An 18,975-nucleotide genomic window follows, 5' to 3' on the forward strand; every position below is an offset into this window, starting at 1 on the left:
CAAATATTTATTGAGCGCCTACTATTTTCTGAGAATTGGATTACAAAGACAATAAGATGCGATTTTAGTCCTTAAGCAGCTCACTGCAAGGAGTGAAAGTGACATTCTTTACTGCCGGCTGTTTGATGACGTCGGATTTGTTTCAAGTCTGCTTCTCAAGGACAAAATTGCCTTCCACGCGATGTACAGAAGTTGTAGGACTTCCTCAACACAAGCTAAACTATGTTTACAGCGACCCTAGTGAGTTTTCCTGCTCGACCCACGACAGACTTGGTGGAGTGAAGACGTGGTTTCTCGGCAGGCCGGTCTCCACTCCGAGGAGCGCTCAAACTGGCGCGTTAGGAAGTGTATTCAAATCGCGCGCTCGGGCAGGGGCTTTCGGGGGCTCTCGCTGAAGGATCGCGGGGCACTCATGAGACCTGCCTCCTCGTCTGTGCGTCAGGCCGCCCTGGCTTCTAGTAATTGCGAGAGTACAAAGCATTCCTTGTTGATCCTTTGATCCCAGGTGGGTGATGCCTGGGATACCTATTTGCCCGCTGAAACTCTGGCGCGGCGCCTTTCCAAGGGTGGCTGCTACTTCCTGGTTGGTTTGCCCTTAACTGACATGGCGGCTAGTTGCCTTCGGCCGCACCCACTGCGGCTGCTCAGTAAGCCAAGCACGAGCACTCGGGTGTACAGCCCGCCCCCGCCGCGGAGGTGCCGGTGGAGCTTGAGAGCGGGCGAGTCTCCGCCCCGCTTTTGCAGCTAGGGGTGTGTTTCAGGGGGGATTGGGGCAAACCAAGCAGGCGAGGACCCGGGCCTGTGCCGCTGTTTGCCTATCCCTCATCCCTCGGCACCAAGGCTACTCGAGCCCCAGGGTGTTTTTTCCTTGTTCCCGTCACCTCCTGGTCCCTGGCCCAACATGATACTGACCAAAGCTCAGTACGAGGAGATAGCCCAGTGCCTAGTGTCTGTGCCGCCCACCAGGCAGAGCCTGAGGAAGCTGAAGCAGAGGTTTCCCAGGTAAGTGTCCATCTCTCCCCTCTCACAGCCCTTTGCCTGCAGCAGCAGTGCCTGGGCCGCCCAGGCAGCGCTTGGGAACCACGTGTCACACATTAGTGGGGAGGAACACCAGTGTCAGGCGTTAGGAGGTCAAGGTTGGCGAAAAATGGTTTCTTCTTTCACTCGCCTTCCGCACAAAACTCTTAACGATGAGTGCATGGCAGCCTCCCAAGGCCTTGCAATTAAATTCAAGTCAACAGACATTTATAGAAGACGTGGTATGTGCTAGGTGATGGGTGCACATAGTAGGTGCTTCATAAATGACCAGAGGTTAATTGACAGATACTAGGAATGAATGATGGCTGGGAATATGAATTGTAGATTCGAAAGGAGGAAATGGAGAACCCTTTTCAATTGGCCACTGGAAACAAACAAGGGAGTATAGGGGTAAAGCGGCTTCATACTGTTTGACTGTGGCTTGTATTGTTGACTGTGGAATTAAGTGACCTCAAGGGCTCTCAATCCAATCAGAGAGCAGGGTACCCCAGGGATTCCGCTCTTGGGTCTTTGGCCATTTGAACAACCAGATCTGAAGTTTCTCCATATATATTATATATACACACATTCCAGGTGTATTTCATACTTCCGTCCTCCCCCAAACACTTCTTTTTTCAGCGATTTTAGAATTATCCAACTTTCTAAGAAAGGACTTTGGGAATGATATAGATTTCTAATTTTAGTGAAGTGGAAACTGAGACCCAAACATTACATGAGGAACCAGTTGAGGGCAACCAGGTCACTGTATTTATGTTGTGTTAAAAAGCAGATAATTTTTTTTAAAACTTTTTTTCCTAATGAAAAACCAAATCCAAACCTGTACCGTTTAGTTTTGTGGCGCTGAGCATGGTTATCCCTAATGGAGAGCTTCCCCATCCTTGACGTATTCAGCCCCCAAGCAAACATCACCACAGAAGTAATTTCTTGAGGAAAGAGAGGTTATTGGATAATACGTATTAAAGTACAAATTGAAGCATAAATTTGAGTTCTGTTATGACTTCACTTTTTGAAGGACTTGGTTTTCCCAGTCTGTAAAATGAAGGAGTCTCTTTCCAATATTATCCAGATTTGATTTAGGGCAATATTTATCCCTTTATAGCTTTTAGTATTTTATCAGACTTGCTAAGAAGGAACAAAATTGACATATAATTTAATTTTCTGTCATTAACTCTTGCCAGTTCTGCACATGAACAGTGAAATGAGTAAAGACTAGTCAGCCAAGGGAATAGGTAGATTTTTCTGGGCACTTTTAAGAGAAAGCATACATTTTGATATTCTCCTCTCACTATGTGTGCAATCACTTGCAATTTTGCTTTTCTTTCTCTTCCTCTCCGTCTTTTTCTCTTTTTCTTTCTTTTCTCTAGCAAATACCTTGTCTACATAATAAGTAAGTGTCTGTTACTTTATCAACACTTTTTTTTTTTTTTTTTTGAGAGGGAGTCTCGCTCTGTCGCCCAGGCTGAAGTGCGGTGGCGAGATCTCTGCTCACTGCAAGCTCCGCCTCCCGGGTTCACGCCATTCTCCTGCCTCAGCCTCCCGAGTAGCTGGGACTACAGGCTCCCGCCACCTCGCCCGGCTAGTTTTTTGTATTTTTTAGTAGAGACGGGGTTTCCCCGGGTTAGCCAGGATGGTCTCGATCTCCTGACCTCGTGATCCGCCCGTCTCGGCCTCCCAAAGTGCTGGGATTACAGGCTTGAGCCACCGCGCCCGGCCTTTATCAACACTTATGAAAGGTTCTCTTCCTGTGGGACACCATGCTGTCTGGCGTATTCTCTTATGCTCTTTTCTTTCTTATTCATGATATACTCAAATCTTTTTCACTTCTCCCAAATGCCATACAGGGAATAAATAACTAACTCTCCTTCCACAGGAAAGTTTATTTAGAGAGAGCTGAACTACTAATCCACAAAAGAGGGGATTAAAGAGCTATTTAGGGGTGGGTGTGGTGGCTCACGCCTGTAATCCCAGTGCTTTGGGAGGCCAAGACGGGAGGATCGCTTGAGGCCAGGAGTTCAAGATCAGACTGGGCAACATAGCAAAACCCTGTCTCTAATAAAAATCCAGAAAAGTAGCTGGGTGTGGTGGCATGTGCCTTTAGACCCAGACACAGCTACTGCAGAGGCCGAGGTGGGTGAATCACCATATCAAGGTGATTGTTACCTTACTATATGATAATCCATTGGCCTATTTTGAACTTTGAATGGATCTTTTACCCATGCCTGATTTGTTATCATGCATTATTCCTTTGTAAAATGTTGCTTATGAGTTATGCAGATCTTCCAAATGTTGTCACCTTTCATTGTACAGTATCAAAAAATTACATTTGTTAATATCATCTCTAATCTTAGCAGAAGTCTGTAAGATTTGAAGCTGTCAAGCTTGTGGTGATGGATATGAGCATTCCAGTATGTGAATTTTCCCTTGAAAGCTCAAATTTTATCATTAACAACAAATGCTATCAGTTGTTTTCCTTGAAATGACAGGCTCACGTTGTTTATTTTTGAGAAAATGTCTGCCAGATACTTAAATCTGAATAATCGTACTTGGTTATCATTCATTCAAGTAAAAATGGTGTTCCATAGAAAAGTAGCTAGTTCAGCTCTCAAACAATCATACAAGTGCTTTCCTGGGAGTCAACCATCATACTTTGATAAGAAGTATATGTGCTTTGTATTTACTCCAGTCATACAGAATGTTAAAAGGTTATATATTCAAGGGTTGAGATTTAATGCAATTAATAAGTGAATAAACTTAAGTGAAAGTCTTTTGTTTTTGTTTTTTTCCTGCACCTGTGTGGCAGTAAATACAGTGACCACTAGTACAGTTATGGTGCCTTGATTGGTGCCTTGATTTATGCTCAGGAGCTGGCAGTTTCACCCACCATCGTTTTTGTACCGTAAGTCCAAATGTGAATATAGAGCAAAAGGCAAATAATGTCTTGCTATTTTTATAAAAAGAGTGGTGTTGACCCTGGAGACCTGTGAGAGGGTCTCAGGGACTCTAAGTCCACAGCGACACTTTGACAATCAATAGCTAATTCAAAGCAAAGGATAATTATGTTTTCAAGGGTTTTGATGTATATTGACAAATTTAAAAAAATTGTACTAGTCCTTTTACTAGCAGAGCATGGGAGTGTCTGTCTCTGCAACTTTTCCAGTATGGAGGGGAGTCATTATTTAATCTTTAATATGTTCAATCAAGAATATGTTCAATCAATCAATCTTGTAGTTAGCATTTTAAAAATTATTATAGATTGTACCTTTTTGCAAATTTTTTTTGACCATTTAATTTTCTTTTGAAATACCTATTTGGTATTCTTTGCCTAATTTTCTGTTGGCATGTTCGTTGTTATTGTTTATTGATTTATTACTTATTGATCTGCATATGTTCAGGACGTTGGTCCTATATATGCCATATTTGTTGCATATATTTTCTGAGTGTTTGATTTTAAATACTGTTCTGCTTTGGATGTGGTTAACTTTTCAATGTATGCTTTTTTTTTCTGACATTTTTGCCTTTATACTTCGGAAGTTCTTTTCTATCCTAATATATGAAAGAAAAGAATATTTCACCTAAATTTTCTTTTAGATTCTTTATGACTTTGTTTTTTATTCTGAATTTTTAAATCTTTCTGGCTGAAATTTAGTGTAGTAAATGCTGAGAGGTGAAGATGTAGCTTAATTTTTTCTCCAGCTTAATTTTTCCTCTTACTCTGAATTCTGGGATGGCCTCACTTCTTCATGGCTTGTTTTCACTGAAGTTACAAAATTATGTCTTTTCAAGTCCCTATGTTTTACTCACTCTCAGAATCCTTCACTTTAAAAGGAAGGAGTAGGATTTGGTGATCTGTGATATCTTACAACTCCAAAGTTCACCCTCATTCTGTTCTGTTCGTTTCTACAGTTTTACCGTATAGTAAGTCATCATTTAATGTCTTCAGTAGGGCTTTGGAGACTGCAACTTCAAGTGAAACAATGTGTAATGAGAGCAATTTCACCATATGCTAATTGTTATAAACAAGAATTAAGTTCCTGTAGCATATTTCTGGTCATAATAGCATCACCAAACTTGTAAATAAAGACCCAAAACACATCTAATATTAAACACTGAAATTAACGTGAGCTTAAACAAGATAATTATTTACCCAATTTTTGGTGAATCAGTGAGTGATGGTGGTCATAGTGGTGGTGGGTTAAATCTGAGAGTATGTCTTTGCAAAGTGAAATTTGTGAGAAGCACCTCTTACCACCATGTGTTCAAAAGCAAACAATAGCCTGTTCAACAGAGCGAGACCCTGTCTCTACAAAAAAATTAAAAAATTAGCCAGCTGTGATGGCACATGCCTGTAGTCCCAGCAGCTCAGGATGCTGAGGTGAGAAGATTGCTTAAGCCTGGGAGTTTGAGGCTGCCGTGAGTTAGGAACGTGCCACTGCAGTCCAGCCTGAGCCATAAGAGTTAGACCCTGTCTCTAAAAACAAAACACAAAAAGCAAATAATAACAAATGTGGTGAGCTTGCTAAGCACTTGTGTACCGCATCTTTATTGTCATTTGTATGTATGATTATCATAGATTTATGAATTTTTGTTTTACAGTAATTTGTATTCATGCATTTATTCACTTATTCATGCATTTATTTACCAACCCGCTTATTCCAGTTTAGGATTGTGAGTGGCCTCTGGCGGCTCAGGCTGCAAGGTATGAAGCCATCCCAGCACGGGACACACTCACACACACTCCCATACTCACACTGGGACCATTTAGACATCCCAGTTCTGCTAACACGCACGTCATTGAGATGCGGAAGGAAACCAGGGTACTGGGAGAAAGTTCACGCAGACGTCAGGAGCACGTGCAAACTCCACACAGACAGTCCCCACCTAGGAATCATTTTTTAAAAATTCTCATCAACTTTATAACAAAATAATGTTGAACAAAATAATGTTATTTGAACACTTTCTGTAATGGGCCCTTTGGCACCTAAAACATAGGATATACTGCATTTGAGTACTTGCTGAGGACACGTTTATTGATTGACATTTTCTAATCTTTCTTGTGGACATTCTTAGAAGCCCCTAGTCCAATCAGCTGTTACTTATAAGGTTATGTTTTACATTATAATTTCCTGGCCAAGCACTCCATATGTATTTGATTATATGTTACTTTTGGGAGATTTTTTTGGGATAATTTTAAACTTACAGAAGAGTTGCAGAAATATGACAGAGAATTCTCATATACCCTTCACCCAGCTTCTCGTAATGTTAACATTACCATGGTATGATTGTCAAAATCAGTAAGTTAATTTTAATGCAATATTGTTAATCTACAGACACATTTTTTGAACTTTGCCTTTTTTTCACTGATGTCCCTTTTCTAGAACCACACGTTGGATTTAATTGTAATGTCTTAAGTCATTTGCAGTCTGTGACAGTTTCTTACTATTTCTTTGTCTTTTATGATTTTGACACTTTGGAAGAGTACTGGTGAATTTTATAGAATGTCCTTTCATTTCTGTTGATATTTGTTTTCTCATTATTAGACTGAGGGTAAACACTTTTGGCAAGAGTACCTTGGAAGTGATGGTGTGGCCTACTTAGTGCGTTACATCAGGGTCTGGGACTTCATATGTCTTATTATTGGAGACATTAACCTTATTCACCTGATTAAGGCGGTGTCTGCCTTGATTTGTGCTCAGAAGCTGGTAGTTCTGATGTTACTATTATTATTATTATTTTTAAAATTCTGAAGCTCTTTAATAGCTTTATAATCAACAAATAAAGCTAACAGTGTTTTATGATAGGAAGATAATTTTGCGACATATGACATTGGCATTGCTTCATAAGGACAAGAAGAAAAATTGAAAATGTACAGTAGAACTAGTACGTTTCACTATAGAGTCTTACATATGTATTACTTGAGAGTGGAAATATAGCCATAAGTTGCAAACTTGCACTATGACTCACGAAACAGGCTCCACCTGACCAAGCTACAATTACTGACTAAACCTGAACTCTTTTATCACGAGCTTGTTAAGCCTCATGTGCTCAACCCATACTCATAAACTCTGTTCCAGAAACTGCCTAGTTGACAAAGTCTGACCAATATCTAGTAGGACCACCTCATGACTAGTTCCAGCTCCTAGAATCTTCTAGTACCTCGTCCCTAATTCTTCATTTTGAGACACTCCACAGTTTCCTTGGTGTGGGATTACCTTTGAGTTTTTTTTTTTTCTTAATTATTACAACTGCACTGTAAAGTTACTATTTTTCCTTTTAATAAATGCCGTGTGGAGATATACTTTGAGACTATGCAGATTTCTTGTTTCTCATCACCCTTTTTCCTATTCATTTTAGCATCCATTGACTTTTTTGTGAAGCAGTTATTACTGGTGTTTGCCTAATGGTGATTCTCTATTTCTCTCACCAGAATATTCATTTAACCAGTGTCATCCACTGCTGCCATTTTATGTGAAACGATCTGCCCTACAATTAGCTGATGATTTTCATTGGTATTTATAGAGTTTTTCACCACTTATTAGCATGTGGTCTATAATAGTGTGCTCACTATGTTTGTGGCACTATTTGGGTATTAAAACAGCAACAACAAACAGCAACAGCAATAACAACAAAAGAGCCAGGCACCTGTAGTTCTAGTTATTCAGGAGGCTGAGATGTGAGGATCACTTGAGCTCAGGGTTTTGAAGTTATAGTGCACTGTAATTATGCCTGTGAATAACCACTGTACTCCAGCATGGGCAACATAGCAGGTCCCCATTTCTGAAAACAAAATAAAACAAAACAAAATAGATAAGGTAATGTAGTAACTAATTTTGGATAGCTTGGAGTCTGAGGAAACTAGTGTAAGACACATCCAATAGCTATAGAATACTAGAAGCCAAAGAATTAGTTGAATAGTTCAGATATGGTTAAGTAGCATTCTTAGGATTACAATACGTAGGATATACCTTGTTGTGAATTATTTTGCTAGTAGACCAAGCCCCCTGGCACAAGTTTTAATTTTTCCTTGAGTTCCCTTACCATATATTAGTTATTTAGTGGCTGTACTAATGAATTGTAAATCAAACTCTTGATACCATAAATTGCTAAACAGATAGATGTCTGTATCATTTTGGTATATCTTTGCCCTTAGAGATCCTGGCTTAGGTTTTTCTAATGGTGTTTTCCACACTTTGAAGCATGGTTTTTTATCTCTCTTGGCCCATGTCTCCTAGTGTCTTCCCACTCTTAGATCCTGACATAGGCAACCATTCACTCATATGACGTGCTTTAAATTCCTATTCCTGGTAAGATCTCAAAAGTAATAGGTAAAAACTTGTCTGGCTGGTCATCCTGTGCTTAAACCAATGTACTTAGTCATCTTCTTGAAATCCTCACCTCTCTCTCTTTACCAGAAAACGAGTTAAAGCTGGCCCTATTGTGTATTGTGCTGTGTACATTGTGGAACTTAGTGGTTCTTGGTGGTGAACTTAGGAGTCCAGTCTGGTAAGGAGTGGAGTAGCTAACAAAACTTGCTTGGGACAAGCACCACAGTTTTACTTGGCTCTTCCACTTACTTAGGTGGGTTGGTTTAATTGGTGTGCAATTGGTTATGGTTGTCTTTTCTGAACAATCCCTCCCGCCCCCAATCCCTGATCCATTTTAAGATGCCTCCTTTTTCCAGAGGGAGTCTTCTATTCCATTCTTCTTGCTTCCTAGTAACAGTTTGCTCCTGAGAAATGACTTGGCTCTATCTCTTTTTATCTGAGTCCCAGTTGTCTCATCTGTAAAAGGAGAGGTGAAGTCCGACGGCTAGGAAGTGGAGGAAGCAGGATGTCGTACACAAGTAGAGTCAGGCTCCAGAATCTCATTCTCACTCTGTTGTCTCTTGTTCAGTTCCTTGAGGCTGTGGTGAGGGTGAAGTGAAATAAGGCATGTAAAACAGCACACAGTGTAGAGCTCTCTGTAAGTTTTTAATGAAAGGTAAATAGGATTTTTGTTAGAAGGTAGCTGATGTACAGTAGAAGAAATGTCTGCGTAGTAACCTTTTGAAACATAAAACACAGTTTTGCTTTGAGACAAAGGGCAACAGATTTACAGAAAATGAAAATGTTTATATGGAACAGTTGTATGGCTGAACACATAAGATTTGATTATCAGTTGAATATTGTATAGTTAACAGAAACTTGCTTAAAGTATTTCACAGTAATATATAATGACACTTAAAAAGCCTTTTAAACCTAGATTCACTGATTTTTAAGAACGAGGGAGCATTACAATGCATAATTAATACTGTAGGGCTTGGTGTACTTAATTGAAATACTATTCCTATTGGCCTTGTTTCTCTCAATTGAAATGAAAGTTGATTCTCAGTTTGTGGTCAATTTTCTATGCTTCTCATAATGTTGTGGTGGACCTGAGTTCCAGAATAATAAGTAAGAATAGCTCAGAAAGAGAGAGAAAGGCTTTTATCAAACTGGAAATTCTACTGATGGTTTTGCCATAGAAATATAATTAATTTACATGATTTTTAAAATTAATATTCGTATACCCAGGAAAGATATCTAGGGTTATTTCTGTATTGATCATTGGACTAGGTAGGAATGTCTAAGAAAAGAGTATGATTATTTCTTGTGTTTTCTTTAGTAATCTTTTAAAATTTTTTTCTCTATATATATATTTTTTTACTTTGGTGCTACATTGTAGCTTAGCTTTAAAGACTCTTCTGAAAGGTTATTATGTTAGTATATGACCCCTTTAATTTCTAAAAGAAGCGTTGAGCTTTTATTAGATATTTGTGCATCTTTGGATTGTGTAGCTGAGAAAGGGATATGAGCTTGAATTCTTCGCAAAGGAGTAGTTGAAGAAAGCCTCAGATAATGTTATTCTGAGAAGAATCCACATGCTATAATTATATTTCTTATTAATTTTGGGGGAAATTTTCATGTGATTAGAGTATTGGCTTCATTTTAAAAATCTATATTCAGGCATCAAACTTTAGTGTACTAAGTAATAACCCTTATCAGAATGATTGCTTGTGCAATAAGAAGAAATTATATACTTGTCTAGGGGAAAAAAAAAGGTTCAATAGAAGTATAGGTTAATAATATTTTATTTAACTTTTGACAAAGTTTACTGAATTTGCCATTGTTTTTATTACACATTTTGTACAGTTTTGCTGTATTGGTTGAATTTTCCTTAGAAACAAAACAATCAATATATATTTTAGTAGATTAAATCTGAAAAGTGACCTTAATGTATGAAGTCATGAGCTGGCATAAAGATCATGTAGAATATAGGTAAAGAGTAAATGTTTCGTTATTTTCAATTGTCTTTTATTGAAGGGAGATGTTTTCAAATGTATACTTGAAGATACGTTTCTCCTTTCTCCATTCTGCTGTCAAGTTGCTCCAACAGTGAGCTGTATATACAGCGGAGACATTTAAGCAGCTAGGGTGAAACTCCTAACTGAATGACAGTTCTCCATTTCTTAGGGGAACAGAACACAGCTAGATCCTGGATTGTTTGGTCCATGGGTTTGAAGCTAGAGTAGACCAATCCGTGACCCACGTATGAAAGATGGTACATGCTGATCACAAATCCAACCCTGTTCTAGCCACTTTGAGGAACTAATACCTGCTTCACCTTTTCTTTCCTCTCTTCCCATCCCTACCCTTCATGAAACATATAGTGAAGAGTCAGTAGTCCTTCCTCGTAAGCCAAAGCTTCTTTCATGCCAAGGAACAGCGACATGTCTTGCCATTTTCAAGTTACGTCTCTTGGCTGAAGGGTGATCTTTTCTATTCATTCTGGCTCCCTGACAGCAAGTAAAAGTTTGTTTGTTTTTTTAACCTACTGTGGTGTTCAAACTGTGACCTCCTAAGTAGCTGGGATCTCATTGAGATAACGAGAGCTCTGCAGTTTTTTCATCCAAAGTACAATGTTAAATTTTCTCAGGACCTATTTCTTTTATGTGTTTGAAATCCTAAGATTCAGTTGCTAAAAAATATTTAAAGCTATTATACTTAAAGCAATAACTTCAAGACTATGAGAATAAATATTTTGAAACAAAGCAATTCAAGTAGAGGAAAAAAAGTAAGGTAGGTCCATATCTCTTAATATAGCTGTTCAATGAAATATATAAGGACTAGGTCTTTCCCTGACCAAACACCGGCCCCTGCTAATTGAGGCAATTCTGTGTGAAGCCCAGTCTTTTTCTGAGGTTGTCCTGGAAGTAGTAGTCATATCGAAGACTAAGACTTAAAATACCTGGTATATCATCACTGCCCCCCTCCCCCAACGTATATCTATTTTTAATTATTTTTCAGTCACTGTTAGTTAAGACTTGTCATTTGTTCCAGGAACAAAAAAGGATGAGACATAAACTCTGAACCTGTGTTTATTCTATTATATGAAATAGGAGGCATAGCAGACGTTGATATTTACATGGTTCATCATTTAAGACTATTGAAAATCCCCAGGTTTGCAGTTAGCACTATATAGGATGGGAAAGGTCTACTCAACTTTGGGATGCTGGTGTTGGCTAAACTCACTTACCAGCAAACTGACTTGTACATCCTCAGCTCAGCCTAGTATGAATGATCCAGATTTACACTTAGCACATTTATGAATCAGTGTCTGTCATAGATATTTATGATTATTCTCAAATAGAACTTTGTTTCATCTAGGAATGTTTTAGGATGAATAGAGATGCAGGGTGAAGATTTTGTGGTTGGACATTCATGCCTGTGACACACCTTATGTTCCTATGATTCTGTAGCTTATGATGTGGTGTGTATAGGACTCTTGTAAGTGGCTTCTTTTGTGGTTGAGATCTGGGAGCTGAAGAGTCATTTGAATGTGTCTTCTACATTTACACATGAAGTTAGACAGGCACTTTTTAAAAAAAATATTGTTTCTGTCTACAGTTCTCTCAAGCTGATATCCTTTACTTAAGGTATATTACACTGCTATTTGTTTTTGCTGATAATATTGGTAGGGAAAGCTAATAAAATTTGAAATTAACTTACACTTCGAGCCCCATTTAGCTAAGGTGGTAAATGGACTGGGAATATGAGGCAGACTCTTCCTTGTATAATGTTAAAAAGTCCACAGACTCTTCCGGCCTGTATTCGCCTGTATGTAACAACCTGTATGTAACAAATAGCTGTTTCCTAATGGACAAAGTTAAAATTATCTAGATTCTCATTTTCTGAGGCAACTAAAATATATAAAGATAAAAATACATTTAACCTCAAGTTTATAACATGTTCAATTTTTTATTTGCATGTTGGTGGGCGCATTTGGAACTCTCTACATGCAGATCATAAAAGCTGCTCGGGAGGGACCTGCATACCTCTCTTATTGTTCAGATTTAGTGACTTGCAAAGCACGCCAGTGTTGGATCGAGATCGCGATTAGAGATAAGTTTGGTCAAATCTGTTAATGTTGCAGATGCAGAAACTGAGGGAGGAGTCCTACCCAGTGATTTGACCAAAGTTCCACATCTGGATGCAAAACTGTCCATTCATGCTTTTAAATTAGAGATCACAGACTCCCATCCCTCTAGGGGCCAGACAAGTATCAATAACAGGTGAATAAATGAAGCTGACCTGGTTGGGATTGCAGCTAGGCGAAAGTACAGTTGTGTGTACCGACAAGGCAGCGGCCACTTTATGCCAGCCATCCAGTGCCATGCAGGAATGTGGGCCTCGTGCTGCCAGGCCTTCTACTCTTTAGAAAGCAGCTCTAGATCTGATTCTTTTTTTTTTTTTTTAAGAAAAAATAAAATATCCTGAGTTTTAAATGTTGTCAATTTGTTTGAATTTTTAAAGCACTGTGTGGGCCAACATTTTCCTGGCCAAACAGAACAAGTCTGTGGGCTGAATTTGGCCTACAGCCAATGGATGCTGGTGCTCTTTCCAGCTCGTGAGAGCTGATTGTGAGCATCTTTTCCAGACTCTACAAACCGCGACCTCATATTGGTAGCTTAAAATTCATCCACAGTGGGAGTGTTTACACCACAGAAATTGGCAAATGGTACAACCAGGGCTTCCCTCTTCTCCAGCCCCACCACCTCTCACTACCAAAGGCAATTGTTAAACCTCACACACCACTGCATTCTGTCACCAGTCTGAGACTTTTGTACATTATGGCTCCAAGGGATGTCTTTTATAGAAGTTTTTAAACCCCATTTGTTCTGATTTTTGTAGCCTTTTTTCTGAAAGAGACTCACACTACTACCATGTGCAACTCATTCATTCTTATAAGATCTTTGTGATTGTTGGGCTTTCTCCTTATTTTTCCCTTACCGTAGCTAGCATGGGAACTGGAATTCTAGTCTTGGGCCTTAGGAGTACCTAGTATATTGTAAGTATTATGGTACATTCATAATGGACATTTGATTGAACTTGCCTAAAGAATGCTGCCTGATTTTTTTTTTTTTAAAGCCATGTATACATGTCTCATTTAGAAAAATGAGTCCCTTTTAAAATTGATAAATTAGTGAAGTTTAGGGACATTACAGTGATTCTTTACTTTCTTACGAATTTAGAAATGCTCTGGTGGTACACCCGAAGATTTATCATGTCAGAAATTATTTTTAGAAAAATTCAAGCTCAGATGTTACATTTTCATTTGGCAGTTATTCCAATAAAAAAAAAAAAAACAGAGGGAAGATACCTAATTGGTAAGTTTCTTCACTTTTTGGTGCCTTAGAGTCCTCATTTATAAAATGGAATTGTTCTGAATTTGAAGTAAGATAGTACATGTAAAATGATTAGCATGGTTCCTGATACTACACTGGTTGCTACTGCTGTTATATTATTGGTACCATTACTTATTCATGGTTGCTTGTTGCAGTGGTATTTATGGATATGATAGTTAGACTCAGAATATTAGAACTGAAAATATTTTGCCTAAAACCACCCCCTTCCACGTATTTTCTTGTCTACTTGTTTTTTTCAAATGCAACCACTCATATCTGGAAGCTCTTTCACTTTTTTGTCTCAACTTGGTAAGAAGGGGTTTATGCATTTATGAAAGATATTTGAGTGAGTACCAGTTTTAGACTCAGGGCTCTGCTCTATCAGGAAGTAGCTTGGCTCCAATAAATATGTAAGTTCAGGTGTAAGTCTTCCAGGGCATGGAGATTTTATAGGATGCCCTAGATCATCACGTCAGTGTGAACACTGATTTTAGTGTTCAATATAGGTATTAATCACATTTGAAGAATGAGAGTTTTAAAAATGATCTTGAAGCCATTCATCATAACTAATATACTGATTATGAAAAGTCCTTGTGGTAAACATAAAGGAGTTGCATACACGCTTTAAAGATAATAGATTGATTATTCCTTAAGGCTTTGGGTTTTACTAATTATGATGTATTCTAGAATGGTGCCCTCAAATCTTTCCTTTAATTTATCTTATTTTTGCAGTTCTGCTGATCACATAATTGTAATAGTAACGAATTGGGCAAGACAGTAATTTTTCTCCTTTAGTTTTCATTGTATCATAGAGCCTATCTTCCTCTAGGTTCTAGATCAAAGAGAGGGTTTCAGGTTTAGACCTACTTCAGTTAAACTGCTTAGGCCAGATTTGAATAAAAGTATTAAAAGTATTAAAACACTTAAAAATTTCAGTGACGCTTTGAAAAAAAGTTGCCTGTTCCCAAAGCCTATGGAAGCAAAAACATAATTATGCCATAGATTGTATTTTAGGGACAATTATTTGCCATATAACTATTCTGAAGCATGGAAACAAGACTTGGTTAGTGTTATTTCCTCTGTTAGAGGTGTGTAAGGAGTCTAGATTTGGTTCAGAGTCATGAAAAATATTTTATTCATGTGATAGCTTTTTGGACGATTGTATTCTGCACTGTATTACAATGGCACAATAAATTGCTGAATATACTGTCTGCTGAATATGACTTTACCATGAAAAATTTGATGCATGGAGAAGGAAAGGTTGGAATATATCAACCTTTTCTGACAAGGGACTTTGAATTTTGACCTAATACAGATGACCTTTGTGCGCAATAAAAATGAGCTTAATCTTGAGGTTAAGGTTGAGGTGAATGGCAGGACAGTGTGGTGGAACTTTCACTGACTGGAGGTGTATTGGTGCCTATGTGGCTATTGGCTAAATGGGAGTCCGGCACTTAAAACAATTTTTTTTTTTTTTTTAGCATTTCAAGAAGCTTATTTATAGCAGTTGTTTGGCTCTTTAATACCACCCCATTTCCTCAAAGCTCAGCTTTCTGTTTAGTTGTGGTAAGTTCATCTGTTTTTATGAAGTTTACTGTTTCTGAGTAAAGGGTATGACTGTGCTCTTATTTATTTTCTGTTCCATAGATAAGCTATAGAGAAAAAAATGTTCTTATGGCTTATGGAAAAGACAACTGACATATATAACCTTGGAACTGAAAATAAATGTTCTTTTAAGAATATTTTTTCTTTGACAAGTTGAACTTTTGTCATCTAACTTTGGAACTGTCAGGAGAATTTTTAAGCAGTTTGTGCCTTTGTCTAGATTATAATTAAGAGAATGTGTGTGAATTATTGTCTTAAAAGCATTAGATGATTTACAGAATGGCTATTGCCTTGGAAGTTCCTTTGAAGTGCATTGGCTAATACACTTACATTATAATATAATATAACAATAAATATAATATGATGATATACAATATTTTTAAGATTTTGCTCATGGTATCTAGAAGGAAAATTGTTTTAAAACATGAATTTCTCTGTCAAATATTTTATGTTCAGATACCTCCACTGATTTGTCATAAAAGAAATTACACCTTGATGAATATCAGGAAAAAACCTGCCCATGTTGTAGTACCTGAACACCTATTGAATATTCTGCCCAAATAATTGGTTGAAACAACAAATAGTTGAGGAGAGTACCGGAGACTGTAATGGAAAGAACTTCTACTCTTTTAATGGAGCCTGCAAAATATATTCCCTGGGACTGATCAGCTCTGAAGCGCTGAGGTTTGATGATTGGAATGGCAGGAAACCATGCTTTCAGGACATAACGAATTGACGAGGCCATCCATCATTTGTTAGCATACGCTGAAAACGTGGGCTGTGTGTGCAGAGGCCTGTGATTTAGTAAATACTTGGGAGATGAATAGAGCTTACACACAGGGGAAGATATTGCTGTCCTTCAGCAGCCTGAGACCCAGACGCCTGCTGAGAAGGCCATCTGACGGCACATCATCAGTAACTGGCCTGTCACAGTCAGCGGTGCCCACCGACCATTGCCAGTATATTAAATGCATTTTTAATATCTGCTTCAGTAGATTTAATGAAGAAAATTTAGTTTCCATACTCCGAGCACTGCTTCCTCAAGTGTTCTAAAGAATGAACTCCTTGCCTACAATAAAAAGGGGGAAGACCATGCTGGCAGCTAGGAGAGTTGATTGAAAAGGAAACTCAAACAAAATAATTACTAACAAAAAATACGTTTAGTGGAGTTAGTATCTTGTTGATGTGAAAAAAAAAAAAAAGCTCATTTTTTTTTTTTTAAAAGAGGTTTTGGATTAATTTTTTAGCTCCTAATTCCCTTTTCTCACAAGCCCTCTCCCTAGGAGGATTTGACCTGCTGGCAAAGGAATAGAAACCTACTGCTCTAAAAGGAAATATTAGATGGGGAATATTATGGTTTGGCATAATGTGCCAAATTTATGGATAGAAAGACTCCATTTTAAGTTACTTTGTGTTTTGATATACTACTGTTTGATTCTTAGAATTTCTGCATGAAGATATATAGTGGAGTTTTTCTTAGTTACTTCCAAATTTTTGAATATTGACCTTTACTTGTAAACGTGTTAATTAAGTAGTTTTTGCCTGGTATCATGCCGAGCAGTTCGAAATGAATGTAAAAAAAATTAGTTGCCAACTTAATATAAAATATGTTCTTATATATTTCTTAGGCTATAATGTTTCTTTAAAAATTATGATTTTTAGATGTTCTATTTTCAAATTCAGGCAAAGTGCATAGATTCATTCTTTTTAATGAGTTTCAATGCTGACATTATTTACTGCAAAACAGCAAGACAACCAATTAGATAGTTGCAAACATGCACTTTGCAGGTTCCCCCTCTTTTAAAAAAAAAAAAAAAAAAAACCCAAGAAAAACAACCCAGAATATGCTCTCAGGTTCACAGAAGAAGAGGCTACGGAATGGGCCCTATAAATCTGATTCCTGCGTGTGTCAAAACAGTAATGTATTAAATGCATATTATTATAAAAATTTAAGACATGTCTTAAACACACTTACATTTTTATAACACATGGCAATATTAAATAATACATTTCCTTGTTAGCATCTGTTTGCCGTCATTGTTGGCAAGACCTATGATTTATTGCTTAAATTAATGACCAAGACCATTTTGGACCTGATATATGCCCCTAAGCTTATTACATCACTAAATAAAATAAAATGTATGCGCCTGTGACAGAGTTATTTTTATAATTGTTTATCCCTTTAAGTGCCCTATTCAGTGATTCACTGAAAGGTTCATAATGGTTGGCTTGTAACCAGAAAATAATCTCAGAAAGGTAAAATATATTTCTTGTTTAGAAATAAAATGCCAGAGTGATGGTGATGATAGGGGTCCCAGCAAGAATTTGCAACGCTCAAACTCGTTCTTTTCTTCAGTGCTCTCAATGTCCTCTTACTGAATTTTTTGATACGTAACCTCTCTACCACCATCCCAACTCTTAAGGCTATCTGTTAATGCTGGCACTCACTTTCATAGAAACCCTGCATTATGGCTATAGTGGTTTTGTTGCTCAGACATAAAGCTGTAAGGGTTAAATTATTCTGTACTTCGGATTTTCCAGGTACCATTATCACCATGCATTAAACTGAGCAAGATTATTTTCCTATTTTTAGTTCTTTTCTTTTGGGAGATTGGAACTTTACTGTTTTTGATATTGAACTCTATTTGACTTCATCGTCTTTATCTTTCCTTTCTGAGGGTGCAGTATGATAGAACCTTCAGTATTTTTACAATAACCTGTTATTCATCTAAAGTCACTCTGCTGCCTCACTTGCAATACAATATTACATGGCTTTGTGGTTTCTTTACTCCACACGAAGTATCTCATTGACTGTCAGTTCTCCTGTGATATGATGGTAAGGTCAAGTTTTTGAGAAGCTGATGCCTTGCTTCTGGATTGTAGTATCTACACCTTGAAACATATGGAGCTTCTTTGGGTGCCTGAGAGTGTTTTATTGTGAGAAGATTATTATTTTGTAGATGCTTGGGAACAATTCTCATTTATCACTCACAAATGGACATAAAACTTATTATTATTTTTTTGAGACCGAGTCTCACTCTGTCGCCCAAGCTGGAGTGCAGTGGTGCAATTTCAGCTCACTGCAACCTTGACCTCCTGGGCTCGGGTGATCCTGGCACCTCAGGCTCCCAAGTAGCTGGGACTACAGGCATGTGCCACTACACCTGGCTAATTTTTTGTATTTTTAGTAGAGACAGGGTTTTGCTATGTTGCCCAGTCTGCTCTTGAACTCCTGTACTCAAACGATCCACCCACCTCTGCCTCCCAAAGTGCTTGGATTACAGGTGTGAGCCACCACACCTGACCTGACTTAGTTATTAAAAAAGATAATTTCCTTGTCTTGTCCTCATCTCACTTTTACTACATTTTAAACAAAAATAGTCCATTGGAAACAAAAGATTTTTTGCTTAGTATTCTTTCCTAAGGCAGTTGATACAATAAAGTTTTTAATAGCTCTCCCAGACATGATCAGGCCAACAAGCATTCATGTTTTTGTTTTTGTTTTGAAAAGCCCTGTTGACCTTGCCTTTTGAAGCTCTCAGCTCCTCTCCCCTGGCTGATCTTTTTACCATTCTTTTCATTTCATTTTCCTTGTCTTGGAGACCTTCCCCCAGATAAAACATTTTAGGAGA

At 37.9% G+C, this 18,975-nt stretch overlaps 1 protein-coding gene across 10 annotated transcripts in view; it reads left to right on the forward strand.

The window, feature by feature from the left end:
* Positions 1–664: 664 nt before the first annotated feature.
* Positions 665–18,975, forward strand: part of CDIN1 (CDAN1 interacting nuclease 1) — a 246,658-nt gene continuing 228,347 nt past the window's right edge. For 6 of the 10 annotated variants that reach the window (XR_013395314.1, XM_077938685.1, XM_077938687.1 and 3 more), the window contains exons 1-2: positions 665–1,002; positions 15,220–15,304. Coding sequence is in view for 4 of the 10 variants with exons in the window: in XM_077938681.1 (XP_077794807.1) it covers positions 902–1,002; positions 15,220–15,304 (186 nt within the window). In the remaining 6 variants the exon portion in view is untranslated. The remainder of the gene's footprint in view (positions 1,003–15,219; positions 15,305–18,975) is intronic. The other 4 variants (XR_003731190.2, XM_015141816.3, XM_015141820.3 and 1 more) reach the window with 1 other exon arrangement.

This window comes from Macaca mulatta, chromosome 7 (genome assembly GCF_049350105.2).
Source record: "Macaca mulatta isolate MMU2019108-1 chromosome 7, T2T-MMU8v2.0, whole genome shotgun sequence".
NCBI lineage: Eukaryota > Metazoa > Chordata > Mammalia > Primates > Cercopithecidae > Macaca > Macaca mulatta.